This window comes from Aotus nancymaae, unplaced genomic scaffold (assembly GCF_030222135.1).
Source record: "Aotus nancymaae isolate 86718 unplaced genomic scaffold, 86718_ANA_hifiasm-v0.15.2.pri h1tg000010l, whole genome shotgun sequence".
NCBI classification, from domain to species: domain Eukaryota; kingdom Metazoa; phylum Chordata; class Mammalia; order Primates; family Aotidae; genus Aotus; species Aotus nancymaae.
In genome coordinates, this window is record NW_026988421.1 from 5,264,144 (window position 1) to 5,285,883 (window position 21,740).

The following is a 21,740-nucleotide window of genomic DNA, read 5'->3' on the forward strand; positions in this document are numbered from 1 at the left end:
CATGGCTGTAAAATGGGTGTCTCCACCACTTAGTAGCTTGTAACCTTATACAAGTCACCTAACCTCTTTGAGCTTAAGTCACCTCATCTGAAAAATGTGGGTGATTATTAATATACTTGCTCAGATGGTTGTTATGAGGACTATTTAGTTAATTTATGTAACTGATGTATAGTGTATGTATGTGGTAGCTATGTTTATAATTATACTTATATTTTTATAATTATGATTAGAACAAGATTCATTTTCCTGAAGAAGTGTGTGAGCCATAATTTTGAATAAGCTCAGATTGAATAGCTATTTAAATCAGAGGATTTAACATTGATCATTGATTATAGAAGGCGATAGTCTATATTTGATACTGTCTTTTTCATTGTTTTAGTGGCTCCTTAGTATCTATCAAACACATCACAGGCACTTAGTAAACTATCTTTAAGCCTACTGCATTTTTTTTGATGCTATATGTAACAACTTTGTTTTTCTTTAAGGTTTTCTCTGGCCTTTTTTGAAACAGTGAATACCTGAATATTATATGTTTAAAATAGTCTTTAGGAACTATATATCAAGATATCTCATAGAAGTGACTCATAGCGTGGAATGGTGATCTTTTCTGCTTTTAGAACTGGAAAGTTCTCAAATGTTCATTAAAGTTAAACTCAATTATATAATTTTATAAAATACAAATATTAATAAAACTTTTAACTATTATAGTCTTAGCTTTTAGAAATTTAGCCTTAATTTGAAAATATAAACTGCATTTCCTGGAACCTTGGTAGTATATCTATCTTTTTACATACTTAATTAGTTAACAGCACTTTTTAAAGCATTGAATATACAGTATCTCATTACCATAAAGTTCAGAAATATATCTATGTTATATAGAAAAAAATATAGGTGGTTGTTTTGTTTTATTTTGAGTCGGAGCCTTGCTCATATTGCCCAGACTGGGGTGCAATTGTGGGATCATAGCTCACTGTAACATGGAACTTCTCCTGGGCTCAAGTGATCTCCTGCCTCAGCCTCTCAAGTAGGTGGGACTGCAGAAAAATGTAGGTTTGTATAGTAAGTTTTAGGATTGAGCCTTCGTGATTCCCTTATACAATCACCTGGAAGGCTAGGCTTTGCTGGATGAGTCTACTGGAGTTTTTAATAAGTTACCATCTTCTCTCTTTTTAACTAAGCCTAGATGTATTTACATAACACATATACCTTCTCAGTCTTCTGGGGCAGCATTACTTCCTATAAGATCAGTGCTTAGGTGAGTTTTGCTGAAAAGGGAACAGAAATTTAATTTCTAACATTAATGAAATACCATAAATTAAAATAATTTGTTTTGGCACGAGAAGCAGTAGTAACGTATTAATATACTAATTAACCTCAGCAAAAGATGATTTGAAAACTATATTTCCATGTATTTGTTGGCATCTTGCACAAAGTATAATACTATAGTATTCAAGATGCTTTCTTTTTTAAGTTTGAAGAAAGGAATGATCAATTTATCACTGCTCATTTAATAAGACACAGAATGAGAACATTTATGAAAAGAAAGGCAGAGAACATACACTTAGATCTCATAAAGACACAGAGAGGAAGAACATGGACTTTATCACCAAAACTACAAGGCCAAGGAAGCAATCTTTATAATTTGACAGTGACATCAGATAGAACAAATATTATCTGGGTTTAAATCTTGACTCTATCCCTGGCTTTGTGACCTTGGGCAGGGTACTGAATTTTTCTGAACTTCAGTTTTCTCATTTAAAAATGAGTCATTGTAATGGGATTGTGATGTCTACTTTGAAGGTTTATTCTGTAAATGAGAAATGTATGCACCAGCTTAATGCCTGGCACACACTAGGAGCTTAATAGATGTTTGTTACCTTCCTTTTTTTTCCCCCTTGAAAGAGGTTAATTGAGGACTGTGTTAAGATCCCCAAGACCACCCCCAGGTTCAATGATTTGCTAGAAAGATTCATGGGATTCAGCTTATAGTTTACTTATAACTAAGGTTTATTGCAGTGAAAAAATACAAAGCAAAATCAGTAAAGGGAAGTTGTAAATGGGACGAAGTTCAGAGGAACCCAGGCACAAGCCCCTGAGCTCTCGCCCAGTGGAGTCACAACAGTGAGCTTCATTCACAGCTCATGAAATGGTGCCCCACCAGGGAAACTGAAGCTCAGTGCCCAGGGTTTTTATTGAGGGCTGGCCATAGAGTCATCCTCTGCCTAGTATGTTTCAAAATTCCAGACTCCGAGAAGGAAAGCACACGTGCAGCATAAACCATATGGCCTGTACAAGTGGTTCAGGCACAGTAAACTACTCTATCAGTTGTGGGAGTGGTGAGAACCCTCCCCACATCTGAGTTCCCTAATGCCAGCCAAGGGCTAACCTTGCAGGCAGGCCTGTCTAGGGATAGCAATCTCAGAACTGCCATGTACAATAATAAACAAAAGTAAATACCTTAAATGGGTAGAAAACATATGGGATTGGTTTATTCCAGCAGTAATATAGGTAAATATGTAAATAGAGTCAGAAAGTTATTCTCATTAAGCTTAGTGACTAATAGGTGGTTATTTTAATTTTAAAAAATCATCCCAAGAACTATGGGAAAAGTCCATTAAAATCACTGATGACCCCTCCACATTCCAGGAATTCTAGCCAGTTTTCATGCTGCCCTTAAATAGATAGTTACTTTTTAGATACTTCTGTTTGCTTATTATTTGGATGACATCTTAATGATATCATCTCCCACAGTGAACCACCAATAATAGTGTCTGTCCTAACAGTGGGCTAGCTGGGCCATGAGCCTGAGCCAGGACGGTTATTCTTGTATCCTTTCCTTGAAAAGTGTATAATTTTACTCAGAATTCTTTCATTGATGAATCAGAGAGGAAGAAAATGACAGGGGTGTTTTATGATATTACTTTTTATTTATAAAGCTCAGAACAAATGTTAGATGCAGGCTTTTATTAATATTTGTAATAAATATTTAGGCAGAGGTCTTTAACCTAGGGTTCAGAGTGGTCTTTGTAGGGGATCTGGTTGTAAATTTTGTTTATCTGTATTTTTTTGTGTTGTAATTCTGTAGATTGTATCAACTTAAAGGAATCTTGGCCCCAGTAAAAATTTAGAATTACTGATTTAGAGAAATGAACATAGGAAAGGCATTTTTGTTATTAGGAAGTTCTTTGCATGACTTAGCATAAGAATATTCTAACTTTAATATTTCTCCTTTATAGGTATTGTACTGATGATATGTTGCAAAGAGAAATGATGTCCAATCCTTTTTTGGGTAGCTATGGGGTCATCATCTTAGATGATATTCATGAAAGAAGCATTGCAACTGATGTGTTACTTGGACTTCTTAAAGACGTTTTACTAGCAAGACCAGAACTGAAGCTCATAATTAACTCCTCACCTCACCTCATCAGCAAACTCAATTCTTATTATGGAAACGTGCCTCTCATAGAAGTGAAAAATAAACACCCTGTGGAGGTTGTGTACCTTCGTGAGGCTCAAAAGGATTCTTTTGAGTCTATTTTACGCCTTATCTTTGAAATTCACCACTCGGGTGAGAAGGGTGACATTGTAGTCTTTCTAGCCTGTGAACAAGTAAGTAAGTGATATTCTAACCTTACAGAGTAATAAGGCATTTCATTTGGGAAGCTTTTAATAACTAACATACAGGTTTCAGTTTGCTAATTAACTGTTTAAATATTTGGTTTCATCACACCTCATTAAATAAAACCTGTGCTGAAAGGAGAACAGGAAGTGTTTCTAGAATCACATGCAGTTCTGAAAACAAAGAAATGGGTGAGGTGTCTCTAGACATGATCTCCAGAGCCAACTTCCCTCCAGAAGGCTCAGGCGAGATAGTGGGCTGCCCAAAGGCAAAGCTGGCTCTACTTAGGCCTGCTGTGAATCGTCGTCTCTTGGTACAGTAGGTGCATCCTGACTCCCCTGACATTCTCCGCTGCCTCCCTGTGAGCAGGTGCGTTTGTTGGAGATCAGGAATATTACCTAAGCACTCGGCACAGAGTTAAGTCACAAAACATTTCCCACAAGCAATCCTGTGATAGTCAATGGGGTATGGGCAGAAAATACAATTTATAGCCCACCTGAGAAGGTCATCTCCCTAGACTGGGGTTCCATTCTTAAAAGATAAGAAAAATTTTAACTCAGTTCTTCAAAAGAATGACTGGGTGCAATCAAGCATTATTTCCATTCTGTTACTGCTTTTATACAGCCAAGTACCATTTGTGGTTGCATTCTTTTTAATTGCAGCTACACTGGCCCTATTTCTTTCCCCCTTACTCTGTTGGCTGAATCTAAACACCTCCAGGATTTCTAGAATTAGACCTTTCTTCATGGAGACTAATTGCCTGGCCTTTTTTTCCTATCTTCTCCTGCAGAGAGGAGAAGCACTAGTTTTTAGGCCATGACCCAAATATGTAATGGTTCTAGTCATTAAACAGAAACCAAAAAGGAAATTATTTGATACAGGCTGAGCCACAGCTGAACAGATAAGTGGCTTGGCTCTGTCAGAGCCTTTTCTTGAACGTCCACATGCTTTCAGAGACACTTTCAGAAGTATTTATTCTGTTTTACACTCAAAGCATAAAGGCTTTGGGAACTTTAGTTTTCTTTATCTGTTTCTAGAACCTCAGTATAATTGCATATTTATCATTTTCTGTATTTAGATGATACACATTCTCTTGAATAGCAAATCTGCCTATTTTAGTGATCTATTCTGTTATCATCTCCTCATCCTGCATGATTCAAGATATTCAAGAAAGTCCTAAGGAAAGTAATAAAATGATTACGGAGAGATGGGATTTATGAAAACAATTAGAGGTTCTCAGGATAACCGGATGAAGCCCACGGAAGGGAAGAATGGAAAATCGTAATATATTTGAGAGTCAGAATTGCCAGGTGAAAAACGGGACATCAGCTGGGCACTGTGGCTCACACATGTAATCCTAGCACTTTGGGAGGCTGTGGTGGAGGATCACATGAGGCCAAGAGGTTGAGACCAGTCTTGGCAACATAGCAGAACCCTATCTCAACAAAAAAAATAAAAAATTAGCCAGGTATGGTGGCTTAGGCCTGTAGTCCCAGCTACTCAGGAAGCTAACGCAGGAGGATTGCTTGAACTAAGGAGTTTGAGGCTGCAGTGAGCTATGACTGCACCACTGCACTCCAGCCTGGCTGATAAAGCAAGACCCTGTCTCTAGGAAAAAAAAAAATAAACGAAAAAATTTTTTAAAATCCAGGATATACATTTCTGTAAGAAAAAAAAAAGCTCAATTAAGACTGATAGGATGAGTGTAATCCTTCAAATCAGGGTAAGCAAAAATTCCAAAATGGATTTGGAAATGGATTTTGGAAAATAAAGCTCATAACAGAACTGAGGTGCAGATGATCTTAAGAGTACATGATTCTTATAAGTTTAATATAAACTGTAATTAATAGTAGAGGGACTTTTGAACTGTCAACTTTAGAAGATGCATCATTATCCAGGCTGGTAGTAGAAACTGCCACAGGACTTGGAAAAGTATGTAATCTCCCTTGAAGGCGGGCTGGAAAGGCATTCCTATTAAGAAACCATCAGTCTTGCAGTCTTAAAGTGAGAGTGCCATGAAAGCTCCCAGAGCATTTTGCAATTCTGAGCCTCTGTGACCCAGGCGGAGCACTGGACCTCCTCATTGTCCAGGGGCTCAGCAGCAGATCTGCCCTGTGGGAGGGGCAGCAAGCCAGCCACTGACATTGCGCTGGCTTCAGTAGACTTTACTTGGGCACCAAGTTTTTTGTGGTCTTGAGTCAGCCTCAAATTCCACAGGTGTTATCTGGTTTTCCTGCCTAACAAGCAGAACACCATTCAGTATACTGATGGACTTTTCTTTTTTACTATTTTTGTCAGAATTCATCATTAAGATACTCATCTCTTATGGGTTGGGATTTGTCTCTTGGAAAGATTTATCTTGCTCTGAAATCAATGCTAGCAACTATTGATCATTTCCCCCCATGCTATTTGATGCTTTCTTGATTTCTATATAAAGTTTTAAAACCTACCATAGCACTTAAATATCATGTGAAAACAAACTCAACCAGTCTAATACAAATGTACTAATTGTCATTTTAAATTTATATTCATTTATTTAGAGACAGGACTTTACTATGTTGCCTAGGCTGGAGTGCAGTGGTGTGATCTTGGCTCAGTGTAACCTTGAACTTCTGGGCTCAAGCCATCTCCCTCCTCAGCCTCCCAATAGCTGGGATTACAGGTGTATGCCAGTATGCCCAGCTAGTTTTTGTTGGTTTTGTTTTTGTTTTTGTAGAGACAGGGGGCTCACTATGTTGCTCAGGGTGGTCTTGAACTCCTGGCCTCAACCAGTTCTCCTGTCTTGGCTTCCCACAGTGCTGTGATTATAGGCGTGAGCCGCTGCACCCAGCCCTGTCATTTTTCTATATTAAGAAATATATTTTAAATTACAGAAATATTCTCAAACATCTTGGTGAAACAGCAATGTATTTACATTAGGTGTGTGTCACATTTTCTCCAACCACTTGCTTAGCACCACACCTGCTGTGAATTGATCTCTGTAATTCAGAGGCTGCCCTGTGTCACCACACCTGCTGTGAATTAATCTCTAATTCACAGGCTGCCCTGTGTCTTGGTGCTTAATTGAGACTTAGAGCCCTGAATGTTTAGTGTGGTGTTTCCTATCACCTAGGTGTCTTTTAACCAGAAAACAAAATATAAAATAAATAGAAAACATACATTGAGATTTATGATAATATGTACCCATATTATTGTGCAGTAATAAGCTGTCACAAAGGTGGTGTTAGGTTGGAGATTTTCCTGGGCAATGTTCTATGCAGTTGTGGATCTTCTTTCATTTTAGCAAGCTGGATATCTGCTAGATATCATTTTTCAGTGGGTGTTGCTGTTTTCCATAGCTATGCAGGTAGTTACAGGAAAGTTATGCATATGTAAATAACATATACATTGAATAAGAATCAAGGAAATGAATAAACAAAATGTCTGAAGCACCAGGTGCATATTTTTTAAGGCTTTTCTGCCCCAAATTCTGAAGATTATGGCCTTAAAACCCTGTATCAGCTGTGCTTGAGGAGCCTAAACTATATATTATATCTATTTCTATTTTGCTCTGCTTTTTCTCTTCTGAAGATTTTAAACGTTCTTTTTTTATTGCCATATGGAACACAATTTAACATTAGAACCCACTTACAAGACGGCCGAAATAGCTCAGTGAGACAGCATTAGATCGAAGAATTCACCTATGACTAAAAACGTTTAGCAACTAGAACCAGATAAAGAATTAGTGGCCATAATTACTTTTCCCAATGTATTCTAAGAGAATAAAGGTAAATATTTCAGTGCAATAAAAAGTTTATCTTGATAGGAAATTGATCATGAATGGGCTACTGGAATGAGATTTCCTTTTCCAAATCCAAGTTAGCTGTTAAGTTGCACCAGTGAGAAGCTTGCTAGACGGACTCATCTGGAAGGAATGAATGCATATCTTCCTAAGGCCAAGCAGCAGCCAGGTTCAGGGGATGCCGCTCAAGTACTCATTCTTTTCCTTTTAATTTCTAAACGATCCTTCCTTCATATGTGGGGTAAAGTGCAGTAATCAGAATTACAAGAATGGAGAAATCATTTTGTTCTTATTATTCCAACTGGCAAGTTTTCACGCGTTAGGATCAACGGTCATGCTGTTATCTTGGCAAAAAATCTGCCCCAAGTAAATCAATTATATGTGGAAAAGGGAAGTGCAAGCAAGTGACTGTACCTGTGTAACAGCTAATGTGGAACCCCATGGAGCAGCCTCTGCCCAGCGTCCTGGGAGCCGCTCAGCAGATAGGAAACGAGCACCGCTCACCTAGCACGCGGCGACCCGTGGTACCTTGCTGTGTTTCTAGGTGGATCTGTCTTCCTACAAAACCCTTGAGTTAATTCAATCCCATTCTACAAATGGTATGAAAAGGAAAGAGACATAAGCTTAGAGGCCTGGAGAATGGAATCAAGCTGTAAAAACTATGGCAGTTGTGGGAAGTCATCTTTTTTACTTAGATTTTTAGTGAAATCTAATGAAATTAAATGGGAAAACAAATTTTTTTACTTCTAAACTAATCTCTTCTTATGTGAGCATTTCTTCCTTTTGGTAGTTTGTAAAGGCCCTTAAGTAGAAATTTTGGAAAAATGAAAAGGCATTAAGTGACATCTATTTAATATGAAGTTCTAAAAAACTAGATGTGATTTGAGAAATAGAAAAATACTATCTAAAATGCCTTACCTTCTGAGCATTTTGTACCAACTACTTATATGGTGTTTTACAGCAAATAATTTAATTTTTCCCCAAGATATTTGACAGTGAAACATTTTAAAAGGATATTTCTAAATGCCAGATTCATGCAAAGATTTAAGTAGCAGTAACTATTTCCTGCTACTTCATTGCATTTCTGCTATTTTAAAGTGCTAATGGGTCAAAATAATTTTTTAAAATGACCCAGCTGGAGATCCTGATTATAAAACATGTCTGTATTAATATGTATGCTTTTTTTTTTTGAGACGGAGTTTCGCTTTTGTTACCCAGGCTGGAGGGCAATGGCGTGATCTCGGCTCACCGCAACCTCCGCCTCCTGGGAATATGTGTGCTTTTATAAGAAATGCAGAGATTATATAATCCTTAGTCCTGCTACCATTAAAGCACAGTGATGCAATATCACCAATATGAGAATAACTTTTGTTTACTTGTCATCGTTAATAGATACGAGAAATTGCATCAAGCCAGAAAAGTATCAGGATAAATGTTTAAAGGCAAAGGCAGTACATTTCACAAGAGGTATGGAAAGGAAGAGACATAAGCTACAGACCTGGAGAATGAAATTGAGCTGTAAAAACTATGGCAGTTGTGGGAAGTCATCTTTTTTACTTAGATTTTTAGTGAAATGTAAGGAAATTAAGTGGGAAAACAATATAAATTATATTTAACTTCCCCAAAGACATTTTCTCATTTAGTTGCAGCTTTCCTTATTACAGATACATGTAGGCGGCAACACAAGCGTTTCTTTCCCTGTATCTCTTGTGTAGTATTGCCTAAAATTTTATGTGATTCATATATTTTTTAATAGTGAACTTGTTTGCATTGTGCTTTATTTTCATGAGTGTTTTTTTATTTGTTTGTTTTTTTAACTTTAGGATATTGAGAAAGTCTATGAAATTCTCTGTGAAGGATCTAACCTAAATCCAGATCTTGGAGAACTGGTGGTTGTTCCTTTGTATCCGAAAGAGAAAGGTACATTGTTCAAGCCAATCGATGAAACAGAAAAAAGATACCAAGTTTATCAAAGAAGAGTGGTGTTAACTACTAGCTCTGGAGAGTCTTTGATCTGGAGCAACTCAATCAAATTTGTTATCGATGTGGGTGTGGAAAGAAGAAAGGTAATTATTGAGTAGGTTAAACAGACTGGCAATCATTGTCAAGCACCAGCTTCTCAGTTTCATACTATCTGACTGATCAGAAAGTGAGGATGAACTATGTGAACGGTGAATTCTTTGAATCTGGTCATGCATGCAAAGAAGAATGACTGCAGCCAGTAACAGAAGTCTTGATCATGTATTACTGTCTTCCATTAGCATGTTGGAAGTTTGGAAATTAGTTAAATTGATTAAGCTGCCAAAGGCCAAAGTTTTGAGGAAAGACTCAACTATTAGAGCCTCAAGGCAATAGTTCCTTAATGCTTTTTCTTCTTTAGCTAAGGTACTCGCAAAGCAAATTGTCTGACTCCTAAACTAATTTCCTCTTATGAACATTGTATTGGATTTTTTTGATAGCCCCTTTATCAAAGTAATTAGTACCTTACCCCAGAGAACTTACTAGATATTTGTTTCAAGTATAATTTTAGCAAATTTTGGCTTATAATTGACATGATGAAATTTTCATACTAATCATTAAAAAGTATTATTTTATTTATTACTTTTAAATTAAAATTTTTTTAAATGAAAACAAGGTATTTCAAACTCCAAATGACGCTGCAACTTCAGAAAACCATAGCATTTGAGATCTGAAGGGAAACTACCAAATATTGATTAACTTACTGTTAATTAACTTAGATGCTGAGATGTTTTATCCCTCCAGGAGACTGTGAGTCTCCTAAATATCCCTGCCTTACTACGACAGAGCAATTCCAACAGTCATGATGGTTCCCTGGGAACCACTTAGACTTGATCTTGATTGAATTAGTCCAGCCTTCAGAGAAGCCAGGGCTGTCACTTGCCCCGGTGAACCACCTGTAAGGAAAATCACTGTTAGTACCATATGCAGTTTCTGTATTAGCTGTCATCACTGGAACTCTCAGTATATGTTGTAAAGGTGAGACCACTGAGATCCTGGTTGATTTGAACAAAACTGTCAAGAAACATGGCACTGTCATGTGAGAACCCTTTCGCTGTGGCATATGAGGATATGTTATAATTCACCAGTACAGTGCTTCGAGAAGTGACAGTGCTAGTATTTCAGCAGATGATACAGACGTCCCATAGTTATTGAAGGCAGACAACCTTTAAGTCCATTTATCAAAGCACTTGCAGTTTCTATCTCAAGGCAAGTGAAACAATAATAAATATTGTACAAAGAAAATGAGTCTGTAGCAGTGCATTTCATGGAGTAAATTACTGCAAATGGCATATTCTCTTCAGGATCAATGAGCCTACTAAATCATGACTTACCTGACACTAATGATGCTGTCTTTCCACTTAAAGGTGTACAACCCAAGAATAAGAGCAAATTCACTTGTCATGCAGCCCATTAGCCAAACCCAGGCAGAGATACGAAAGCAGATTCTTGGCTCATCTTCTTCAGGTAGTGCTGTGGACACAAATACTAAATGTTAATTCTTGTATGCAGGCAACCCAGAAATATTAAAGCCATTTTACTTGGTGTCTTTTAGGAAAACTTTTCTGCCTGTACACTGAAGAATTTGCCTCCAAAGACATGATGCCACTTAAGCCAGCAGAAATGCAGGAAGCCAACCTAACAAACATGGTGCTTTTTATGAAGAGGGTAGACATTGCGGGCCTAGGCCACTGTGACTTCATGAACAGACCAGGTAGCCTGATGCTGCGGTGTCAGCCAGGCATGTGGGCTGAGATTCACCTTCTCTCTTCCTGCCTGTTTCCTGTCCTACGTGCACATGATTGCTTGTGTGTCGGTGTACACAAGCATTGGGGGTGAGGGGCGGTAGCTTGGACTGAAACATTTTCCCACTAGAGGTAAACATTCTCTGAAGGTAATTTTTAAAACCCCACAAACCTCTAGGACATATCTGTTCTGACACTAGAAGTGTTATCTCCTTTTGGATAATGGAGCACAGGAGGATTGGGCTTGAGGAGGAGGGGAATGTGGAGTATGGAAGTGTAAGGGTGAATCAGCAGAAAGAATTCTTGGTAGCTTGGAGTTTTTTTCTTTTTTTTTTTTCCGGCCAGGGTCTTGCTCTGTCATCCAGACTGGAGTGCAATGGCGTGATCATAGCTAACTGCAACCTCTACCTCCCAGGCTCAAGTGATCCTCCCACCACAGCCTCCCAAATCGCTGGGACCATAGGTGCAAGCCACCACACTTGCTAATGTAGATTTCATTTATAGATGTAAATTTCTTTTGCAAAATGATAGCTTTTTAGAGCTACTCCTGTGTCTGCAGTTTCTCAGAATAACCAGCTCAAGATATGCCAAAGACGTATATTTTGGGGTGGCATATTCTAATCTCCTCCAGTCATATTTTGGGGTAGTGTGTCCTGAGCCCCAGCAAGTAAGTTTCATTTTTGAAAACTGCTCTTCCAGTCCCACTGTTCTCATAAGCCCAGGAATCACCACCTGTTGGTTTCCTAGGCATCTTCTTGCTCAGGGTAGTAGATGTTTGGTGGACTAGAAATGCAGGGAGAAGAAAAGGCAGGCTTGGTGATGTCCAGGATTTTTAAAAGCAAACTATCGCACTGTGTTCTCTCGATGGTCACCCTCTGTGCTCCTCATTCCATGTGGCTTAAAGCTGATGACAAAAGGGTGAGGGTAACAATTTATTTTTGTCTCCTGACAATACACACATAACTTTTCTGCTGTGCTTGGGGAAAATATAACTGTGGATTAACTCTGACTCATTGTTTTGGAAGCAAAACAAGAAAAAGATGCTTGCAGCTGCTGCATTTAATTCAACTTATAATCGAAATACGCAAATGCAGCAAACTTGTTACCCTTTTCAGGATGCATGAACCATGTGAAAATGAATTTGGCATAACTAGGCTATAGGCTGTTAATTGAATTCCCCTGATCTGGACCTCTTTTTAAAAAATCAGTTTTCTTTTTCTTCCTTGGCTGCCTGACAATTGACCTTCATCCTGAATGACACAGTCACTGTCCATTGGGGTAAGAGGGCTCAGGACCAGCTGACCACTTCCGTGGAAACAGATGGCCTGAGACTGCTATTACCCTGGGAAGGCAGTGATACCTAGATAGGAATTTGGAGAAAAACTAGCCAAAATGTACCAGACTACAGCAGATGTCGTCTTTGTATTTGGAGGCAGAACTCATTTTGGTAGTGGCCAGATGACTGGCTTTGGTACAATCTATGATTCTTTGGATTATGAAAAGAAAAGTGAACACAAACAGGCATGGCTCGTTAGATAAGGCAGTGCCTCACGAAAACGGGAAAATGCAGGAAGGAAATAAAGTCACCGGGCGCAGTGGCTCATGCCTCTAATCCCAGCACTTTGAGAGGCCGAGGCATGTGGACCACCTGAGGTCAGGAGTTTGAGACCAGCCTCACCAACGTGGTGAAACCTCATCTCTACTAAAAATACAAAATTAGCCAGGTGTGGTGGCACTTGCCTACAATCCCAGCTACTAGGGAGGCTGAGGCAGGAGAATTGCTTGAACTCGGGAGGCAGAGGTTGCAGTAAGCCAAGATTGCACCGTTGCACTCCATCCTGGGCAACAAGACCAAAACTCTTATCTCAAAAAGTGAATGGATGAATGAATGAAAGTCAAAGGCTGCAGAGGCCAGGGTTAGTGCTGGCAAAAAGGGGAATTAAAGATTCTTCAGGGTTGGACATAGTGGCTCATGCCTGTAGTCTTGGCACTTTGGGAGGGTGAGGTGGAAGGATTGCTTGAGGGCCAGGAGTTCAAGACCAGCCTGCGCAATATAATGAGACCTCATCTCATTTTTTTTTTTTTTCCTTTTTGAGATGGAGTTTCGCTCTTGTTACCCAGGCTGGAGTGCAATGGTGCGATCTCGGCTCACCGCAACCTCTGCCTCCTGGGTTCAGGCAATTCTCCTGCCTCAGCCTCCTGAGTAGCTGGGATTACAGGCACGTGCCACCGTGCCCAGCTAATTTTTTGTATTTTTAGTAGAGACGGGGTTTCGCCTTGTTGACCAGGATGGTCTCGATCTCTTAACCTCGTGATCCACCCGCTCGGCCTCCCAAAGTGCTGGGATTACAGGCGTGAGCCACCGCGCCCGGCCTCATTTTTTTTTTTTAATGAGCCAGGTATGGTGGCGCACACCTGTAGTCTTAGCTACTTGGGAAGCTGAGTCAGAGAATCACTTGAGTCCAGGGGTTCAAGGTTGCAGTGAGATATGATCATGCTGCTGTACTTCAGACAGGTCGACAGAGCAAGACCCTGGTTCAAAAAAAAAAAAGATTCTATAATGGTGTCATCTGTTGTGATGGTACAGATCTTTTAGCAGAGGATTCCTAACCAATTCATCAAGACCCTCAGGAATAGTATTTGCCACTCTAAAAGCCCAGTTTGTAAGACTTACTAGAGAATTATATGCACTTGTTGGTAAATCACTTGGAAACTCAAGATTTGGCTTTGGAACTTACAAAATGATCTTTAAATGTTAAAGTAACATTTACTATACTATAGATAACATTTCCATGTACTAAGAGGAGAATGGGAGGAAGCACGCTGCTGGCGGCCCTCCTCAGAGCTCTGCTGCAGTGGCTGACACCTGCAGGCGGGACTGGTGCTGCCCAAACCGCCCAGAGAGTCAAGCAAATATTCTAGCACTGACTGCCAGGAGGCCACAGCCTAGGTTTTTAAGTTAATGAAGGTTACACTATTACCTGTTTAAAGGCCACACAAGAGTTACTGCTATACTCAGATGAGAGGGTGTGAAAAAGAGAGACAAACATGCCAAAACAACTTTCCAGGGCCAGGGTGTGAGGATCTTGGAGCATCTTATAAGCAGTAAAGTAAATAATGTTACAGAAAGTGAAGCAAAATCCGGGAGAGGTTCTAAAGGGCCCAGAATGGAAGTACTTTGGGCTCCTGAAGCCCCTTAGGCTCTTGTGGGCCTAGTAACTATATGGCTTATATTTAAGCTGCTATGCTTTTTTTTTTTTTCTTTTTTTTTTTTTTTGAGGCAGAGTTTCACTGTTGTTACCCAGACTGGAGTGCAATGGCACGATCTCGGCTCACCGCAACCTCCGCCTCCTGGGTTCAAGCGATTCTCCTGCCTCAGCCTCCCATAAGCTGCTATGCTTTTAAGTGCAACAGTCCAGGTGGAAAGATGGGTGTGGGTTAGCAGGAGTGACCCCTGCCTAATAACAAAACAAAACAGCATTTTTAACTTAATGGAACCTGTTTATTTTGTGATAAATTCAGACAAACTGACCATCTCCCTGTGAACCTCATGGAACAGGGGCATGAATGCTGTTAATAATTAAGCTGGGATGAGAGGTGGAAACAGGTACCATCCTGGGCAGACTGGGGTAGATGGTTCCCGTATTTAGGGGACTACACCAGAAAGCACAGGCTCTTCAGCCAGGCTGCCACAGCTCCAAGCCTGGCCCCATCACTCGCTAGTGGGGTATGATTCAGCAAATTAGGACTCTCATGGTATCACATTATTTATCTGAATATGAAGATAGTCAAAGCAATTGGTTCATAGAGTTACTAACATAAGTTAGTTAACATATGCCTGCCCCTTAGAAAAGTGACTCATGTATAGTAAATGCTATAGCATTATATCATCATTGTCTGAGTGACTCCTACCTGAGCTCTGCACCACATGGGCCCCGAACTACAGAGGATCCTAGAAAGAGCAGTTTTAATGGCTGTGAGAAGCAGATAATGACCCTCAGGTATTAGGAGACATCACCAGACTCCCTCTGAGATGGGCTAGAGCAGGAAAAGCCATGGTAGACAATAGCAAGAGCACTGGACATGGGAGTCCAGCATCAGCTGTGCCGGCAGAGCGTGCTGGGTACCAGATTCAGTACTGCAGGTGAAAGGCTGGAGTTTAAAACCTCACTGTACATATGACAAAACAGCTAGGTGGCCATGTGGCTTTGGCAAGTCACTTGTCTTTTTCTCATCTGTAAAATTAGGGTAGAGTGTCTCCCTCCTGTATCCTGGGGTTATTTAGAGGTACAAATGAGATGTTGATTCAAAAGTGCCATGTACAGTGTAAAGGAGTAGGCATTAGGCAAATGCCAGGTTTTGTGAACACATCCCTGTGAAATTAAGTGAAACAGAAGGCTTTCCTCCCTGTCCTTTTAGAACCAAACTCTTAATGCTATTTCCCCAGAGCCCCAAGACCTTGTAGACCCATAGAGTCTACACCATCTCTTCATTCTTCAGTTTCTCCCCCTGTGGACTCTTTTACACAATGCCCAAGTCCCAACCCTAAAATAAATCAGAAACAGAAACTTCATTTGCTCCATAACTGCATTTCTATCTGTCCATTTATGTAAATGGGTATATGTATTAATGCAGGAGTCCCCAGCCCTCAGGCCACAACACGTATTAGTTCATGGCCCGTTAGGAACTGGGCCAGACAGCAGGAGGTGAGTGTTGGCAAGCGAGCAAAGCTTCATCTGTGTTTACAGCCGCTCCCCATCACTCACATTTCCACCTAAGCTCCGCCCTCCCATCAGATCAGTGATAGCACAGGTTTCTCATAGGAGCTCGAACCCTATTGTGAACTGCATATTCGAGGGATCTAGGTGGCACACTCCTTATGAGAATCTAATACCTGATGATCTCTTACTGTCTCCCATCACCCCCAGATGGGACAGTCTAGTTGCAGCAAAACAAGCCCAGGGCTCCCACTGATTCTACATTATGGTGAGTTGTATAATGATTTCATTGTGTATTATAATGTAATAATCATAGAAATAAAGTGCACAAAAAAATGTAATGGGCTTGAATTATCCCAAAAACATCCTCCCCATCCTTTGGTTTGTGGAAAAATTGTCTTCCAAGAAACTGGTCCCTGGTGCCAAAAAGGTTGGGGACCTCTGCATTAATGCATGTACCTGGCACACACAGTAGGTACTATGTGAGTGTAGCTATTTTTCTTCCCTAGGCTTCGTCCTTACCATTTGGAATTTCTAGTGGCACTTTGGATGCACTCTGTCATAGAATGTATTATGTTGTAGTGGATATATTAGTTAACAGTTCTTCTGAATGCAAGCACTAGTAATCCAGCTCAAACTAGCATAAGCAAAAAGTGAATTATTATAAAGAAAGCAGAGTGTCTTATAAAATCAAAAACAAGCTTCTTCATTTCTCATCTCTATATCTGTAGGTTCCCTTTCCTCCCTTCCTTCCATCCACAGGGCCAAGTCTTAGCTGCTCTCTACTTTAAGCTTTATGATTTACTATGTCAGCTCTTGGAAATTCCCTTGGTCTAAAGTCAAAAACTCCCAAGAAAGGGAGCCATTGATTCAATCTGAGAAGCTGCCCACCCTGAACCAGCCCACTGTGACTGGGGTTAGTGGTGATAATGTGGTGTTGTCACGTGGCACAAAATCCTGCACCTGTAAGTGTGGAAGTGAAGGTGCAGTTCCTAGAAAGGGGGACAATTTGGAGGTAAAAGTGCATTTCCAGTAGAGCGTGATTCTTTATTTACATGTGCATCTGCACATGAGACCATCCACGCCAGAAGGGCCAAGAGTGAGGCTGTCCCAGACGTGTGCCTGCCCCAGAGTCTTACAAGTGCCAATAGCACAAGATAGTCAAAATGATCTGAGAGCAGATAATAACCTGAGCCTCACCCTTACAAGGAAATCACGAACCAACACCAAACATAAAGTCCTTTAACTACTCATATAAAAATACTCATTATATGGTCATTTAAAAACCCATACTTTTTTTTCCTGATTTTTCTAGGTTGTTCTGGGATTGCCAGTTCCATACCATCTAACTGCAATGCCAACTCTTGTTTAAAGATGGTTCTCTAGAATGGTATGAGGGTGGGGAGAGCCTTCAGCTAGTCACCACTACACAAACCTGGGGCCAGCTTCCTGGCTGTAAGAACAGTTACTGGGCGTAGGGACCATTGGTAATTTGGGAAGTGGCAGAACTTTCCCAATGCCCTTACGCTTGAGGAACACTGACTACCCTCCAGAAGGCCCGGAGTCTTCCCAAGAACATGAGCAAAGGCAGTCATGCTTGGGAGACAAACTCGGCTTCCTTCTTCCCCACTTAGTCCTTCCCAAGGCCTGGGCAGAGGGAGTGATGTGATGTGCAGGGAGAGTAGAGAGGTCTGGGAGGGGCCCACGGCTGTCAGAGGTCCGCATGTTTCCTTCCATGTCATGGGCAGGAGCAGAGCTGGCGTGTGAGAGGTCTTCAGGCACAGCTAAGCTCACAGGAGCTGGCCTCTGCCTGCCTCACGGTGCGGACAGCACTGGGAGAGCAGTGGGGACACTGCCATAACACAAGAGCCCTGCCCAGGGCAAGGCTGGACACAAAAGGATCTTGGCTCCCACCAGTGGGCATGGAGTTGAAAATGCTTCTCTTCAATTTACCAAGGAGGCTGCTCTATCTCTAATGTTCTTTCCAACTCTAGTGACTCTCAATCCTTACTTCTCTGCCTTTATTGGAAAGAAAGGGGGTTAAGGAGTATGGTGGAAGGAGAGGGACCAGCCTTGGCTTTGGGGACTGCTTACCAGGAGACCAACCCCCTGCCCTATTCTCGTGGAAATACCTGTCCACTTTAGACAAGAGAAGGCATGATGCTCTCCTAAGCATATTCCCAGGAATAACTGCAGACTAAAACTTTTACCTGAGGGAAAGTACAATAAGTATGTTGGCATACACTTGCATAATGCCAGCTACCTTGATAGGAAATTCAGTGTTTCTGAGCCATTTTTGCCAGGTTAGGCAGAAAGTAGGCCAGAGATTGTTATAACAAAGGAGACCTGGCTGCAGGAAGCCTGCTAAGCACCTGCGTAGACAGGACTTCCTGTGAGGGGCTGGGGGAGGGTGGAAGCCAACTGAGGCTTCCTACCTTTTGACATCTGCAAAGTTGGCATACATTGTAAGAACACAGAGGAAACATGCTGCATGGACTGTCAGCTCTGGAAACGCCATGGCCTTGGACTCCACTTGGCTTGTGCTGGGCTTGGAGTTAGCCCTACATAGGCTTCTCCTCTGCTGGTTGCTGTTTAATGACCTCTTTATTTGTAACCAGGCTTCCTGCTGATGCCAAGGAAGGAAAATGCAGGCATATATTGGAGCTTAGCATTTGGGGTTCCGTGGAAAACAGACACACAGAGCAGCGAAGAAGAACTGTGATTATAGCCCTTCGCGTTATTTTGAGTGATGGTAGTGGGGGAGGAGCGTGACCCTGCAGTAGGCTATTCTACGGGGAGTACAGCTGCCGTTGGCAAGTGAGCTTAATAAAAATGATGTTTGGTTCATCTCGAAATTGCCTTCAGAATAAAGCAGCCTGATTTTGCACTGCCGGAATGAAGAGGCCTGACACTAAAACATTTCTATTCCATTTGTCAGCATTACTTACCGTGGATTATACTTAAACAGCACTGCCCTAAAGAACCCCCATCTAAACTCTTCTGCTTTTTAGCTATGACAATTTTATGGGCCACACTGGGGAGATGTCTTCAAATGCAGAATATAATAGTAACCTATTTAGTTATTTATTAATGTTCCTTCACCATTTAGTTATTTATTAACCTGCATTCATTAGCTCATTCTTTCTAATATAATAGAACTCCAAGAACATCCTCTCCTTTGCTGTTGTTAGGACCAGGAGCAGAATCATGAAGTCATTTCTGTTACTAATTCTGTGTGCAGTCAACTCAACCCCAGGCCATAAAAATGAATAGTAGGTGCCCTTTGGGGACGGCGCTTGGCTGTCAAACCAGATGCTTAAAGGGACAATTGCCAAAGACCCTGTAACTTACAATGCTGCAGCTTTGCTGATTTATAGAAACTGGTTTCTAAAAAGCTTTCAGTAATTAAGTTTGTACTCTAGCCCCTTCCTGCTCTGTTTAATTTAAGATGCTTATTTCTGATGCTGATTCTTGTACCTTCTCCAGCAGATCGGCTGTTACTTTTCATGTCATGCCTCATTAGTGGAACTCTTGAACTTTTTTTCTGAATAGCCCATCTGTTTATTTCCCATGATTGTGACTTCTGAAGGTCTCATCTTTGCCACTATGGTTAGGCCAAAGGTCCCCAGGAATGAACAAGACAGTAGTACTATATGCCAGCATCCAGGCAAGACAGGACTATCTCTGGGCAGCCATAAGCTTCTGCTCAGTTTTAAATCTTGATGGGAAAACTTTCAGAAATAATAGGGAAATTGGACATAGTTGCCCCAAGGTAAGGCTGAAAGCTGTGCTGCAGTTGTCCAGCTGATGTCTGGGTTCCCTGCCAATGTCCCTTGGGTGGTTTGCACTGCCCCCTCACTCCCAGCAGCAGATCTTTTGCCTGTGGTGGGTGTGAGGCTGAAATTCTGTCTGGTGCTTGCTCTGCTATCCTCCCGCAGGACTGGAGGTGTGGTGGGCTGCACTGCAGCTTCCCCGAGTCATTTTCCAGACCACAGCAGTGGCTTCTCCTAATGCCTTCCAGTTGTCCTGACAGGAATAGAGGAATTTTATCAAACTGAAGTTTGTGAGTAGGTTTTTGAGCTACTCAGTTTGCCTGAAATTTAGACATAGAGCTTAATGATCAAAGTTTGGACAGCACATGACTACGTTTTTACTGTTTGTTACTTTGAACTCCCAGGAGCAGACAGGTTCAAGTGCTTCTTAGGTCCCCAGAGTCTTCAGCTTGCACCCACCTTGCACATACTGGAATTGAGACAAGAGCAACCTAGTGACTCATAAATACTGCAGTTTGGGGGTATAACAATACAGCAGTGACCTTTACTGCGATAACAGGAACCAGACAGGTAGAAAAAACACGTTTATTTAATAAATATTAGGTTGGTACAAAAGTAATCGCGGTTTTTGTCTTTGAAAGTAAAATTATTTTTTACTTTATTTTTACTTTGAAAGTAATATCAAAAACTGCAGTTATTTTTGCACCAACCTATATATAGCCTTATTCCACAAAGAGAATATATTTCTTTAAATAAATGGATTTTTAAAAACTTTGGTAGCAATTAAGCATATATAATAAATACCACATCATTATTGATGTTACATAAACTTAAAAGAGAAATAAAGAGACGGAGAAAATCAGCCTGCTATATTTATTTGCACTGGGAAATAACATCTTTATCTACTATTTCTAGCATCTGAGTTCCAGGTCAGTTGTAATTAATTTTTTTCTGTATTGCACAATGTATTTTCCTGCTTTTCATGCCTCATACTTTTTTACTGGATGCTAGACATTGTACATTTTACCTTGTTGGGCACTGAATATTTTAGTCCCAGAAACATTTTTGAGCTTTGTCCTGGAATGCAGTGGATCCTTTCAGGTCCTGCTGTATAGATGCGTCAGGTGGCAGTGTCCATCTAGGGTTTCTCATTTGTGTTTCCTACCTAGTGCCGAGGTTTTCCAGCTTGGCTGGTAGGAACAGGCCCTACCCTAGGTCCTGTGTCAGCACCAGGCACTGTTCCTTCTAATCCTCCAACATGGCTTTCTCTGGCCTGGGTTGGTTCCTTACACACATGAGCTGATCGGTGGGTGCTCTGCTGCCTAGTTGAGGGAGCTCCCTCTGGCCCCTGATTTCTCTCTCTGTGTGTCTCTCTCCAGTATGGTCACCTGCCAGTTCCAGCTACCTTAGTCTCCCTGGATCCCTGGCATTGTTTTCCTACTGCAGGGAAGCTGGCAGGCTCCACCTGGGTTCCCCCCGCACGCACACTGCAGCTGGGACCCTCCTCGAAGCATGAGCTGGACAATCACAGGGCTCCCCTCCTGAGTTTGCTCTCTCAGGAATCACTGTCCTTCACTGCCTGGTATTTGGTGTCTTGCAAACCATTGTTTCACACATTTTGTCCATTGTTTGCTTGTTTCATGCAGGAGGGAAAATCTAGTACCTGCTTCTCCATCTTGGACGTATGAGACTCTTAAATTATTTTTTCCTTTCCTAGCACCAGAAAGTTTGATGCAGGCATTGGAAGACTTAGATTATCTGGCAGCACTAGATAATGATGGAAATCTTTCTGAATTTGGAATCATCATGTCAGAGTTTCCTCTTGACCCACAACTCTCAAAGTCTATCTTAGCATCCTGTGAATTTGACTGCGTAGATGAAGTGCTAACAATCGCTGCCATGGTAACAGGTACTCCTTAATGACTATTTCTTTTCTTTTTTTGCAAATCTGCACCAGGTATAGATTTAAATGGGATTCATTTGAAATTATATTTTAAGGAGCACATATCAGAGATGGTGATCAAGTCATTTAACCTTTTGAAATGATAGTGAGGTATTTAATAGGTTAGAAAAGGAAAATTTTCT

At 41.0% G+C, this 21,740-nt stretch overlaps 1 protein-coding gene across 1 annotated transcript in view; it reads left to right on the top strand.

The window, feature by feature from the left end:
- The window catches only part of DHX32 (DEAH-box helicase 32 (putative)), a 42,792-nt gene that overhangs the window by 15,803 nt on the left and 5,249 nt on the right, over window positions 1–21,740 (top strand). The window contains exons 3-7 of the mRNA XM_064373740.1: window positions 3,237–3,609; window positions 9,224–9,466; window positions 10,787–10,886; window positions 10,975–11,133; window positions 21,373–21,564. Coding sequence (XP_064229810.1) covers window positions 3,237–3,609; window positions 9,224–9,466; window positions 10,787–10,886; window positions 10,975–11,133; window positions 21,373–21,564 — 1,067 coding nt within the window. The remainder of the gene's footprint in view (window positions 1–3,236; window positions 3,610–9,223; window positions 9,467–10,786; window positions 10,887–10,974; window positions 11,134–21,372; window positions 21,565–21,740) is intronic.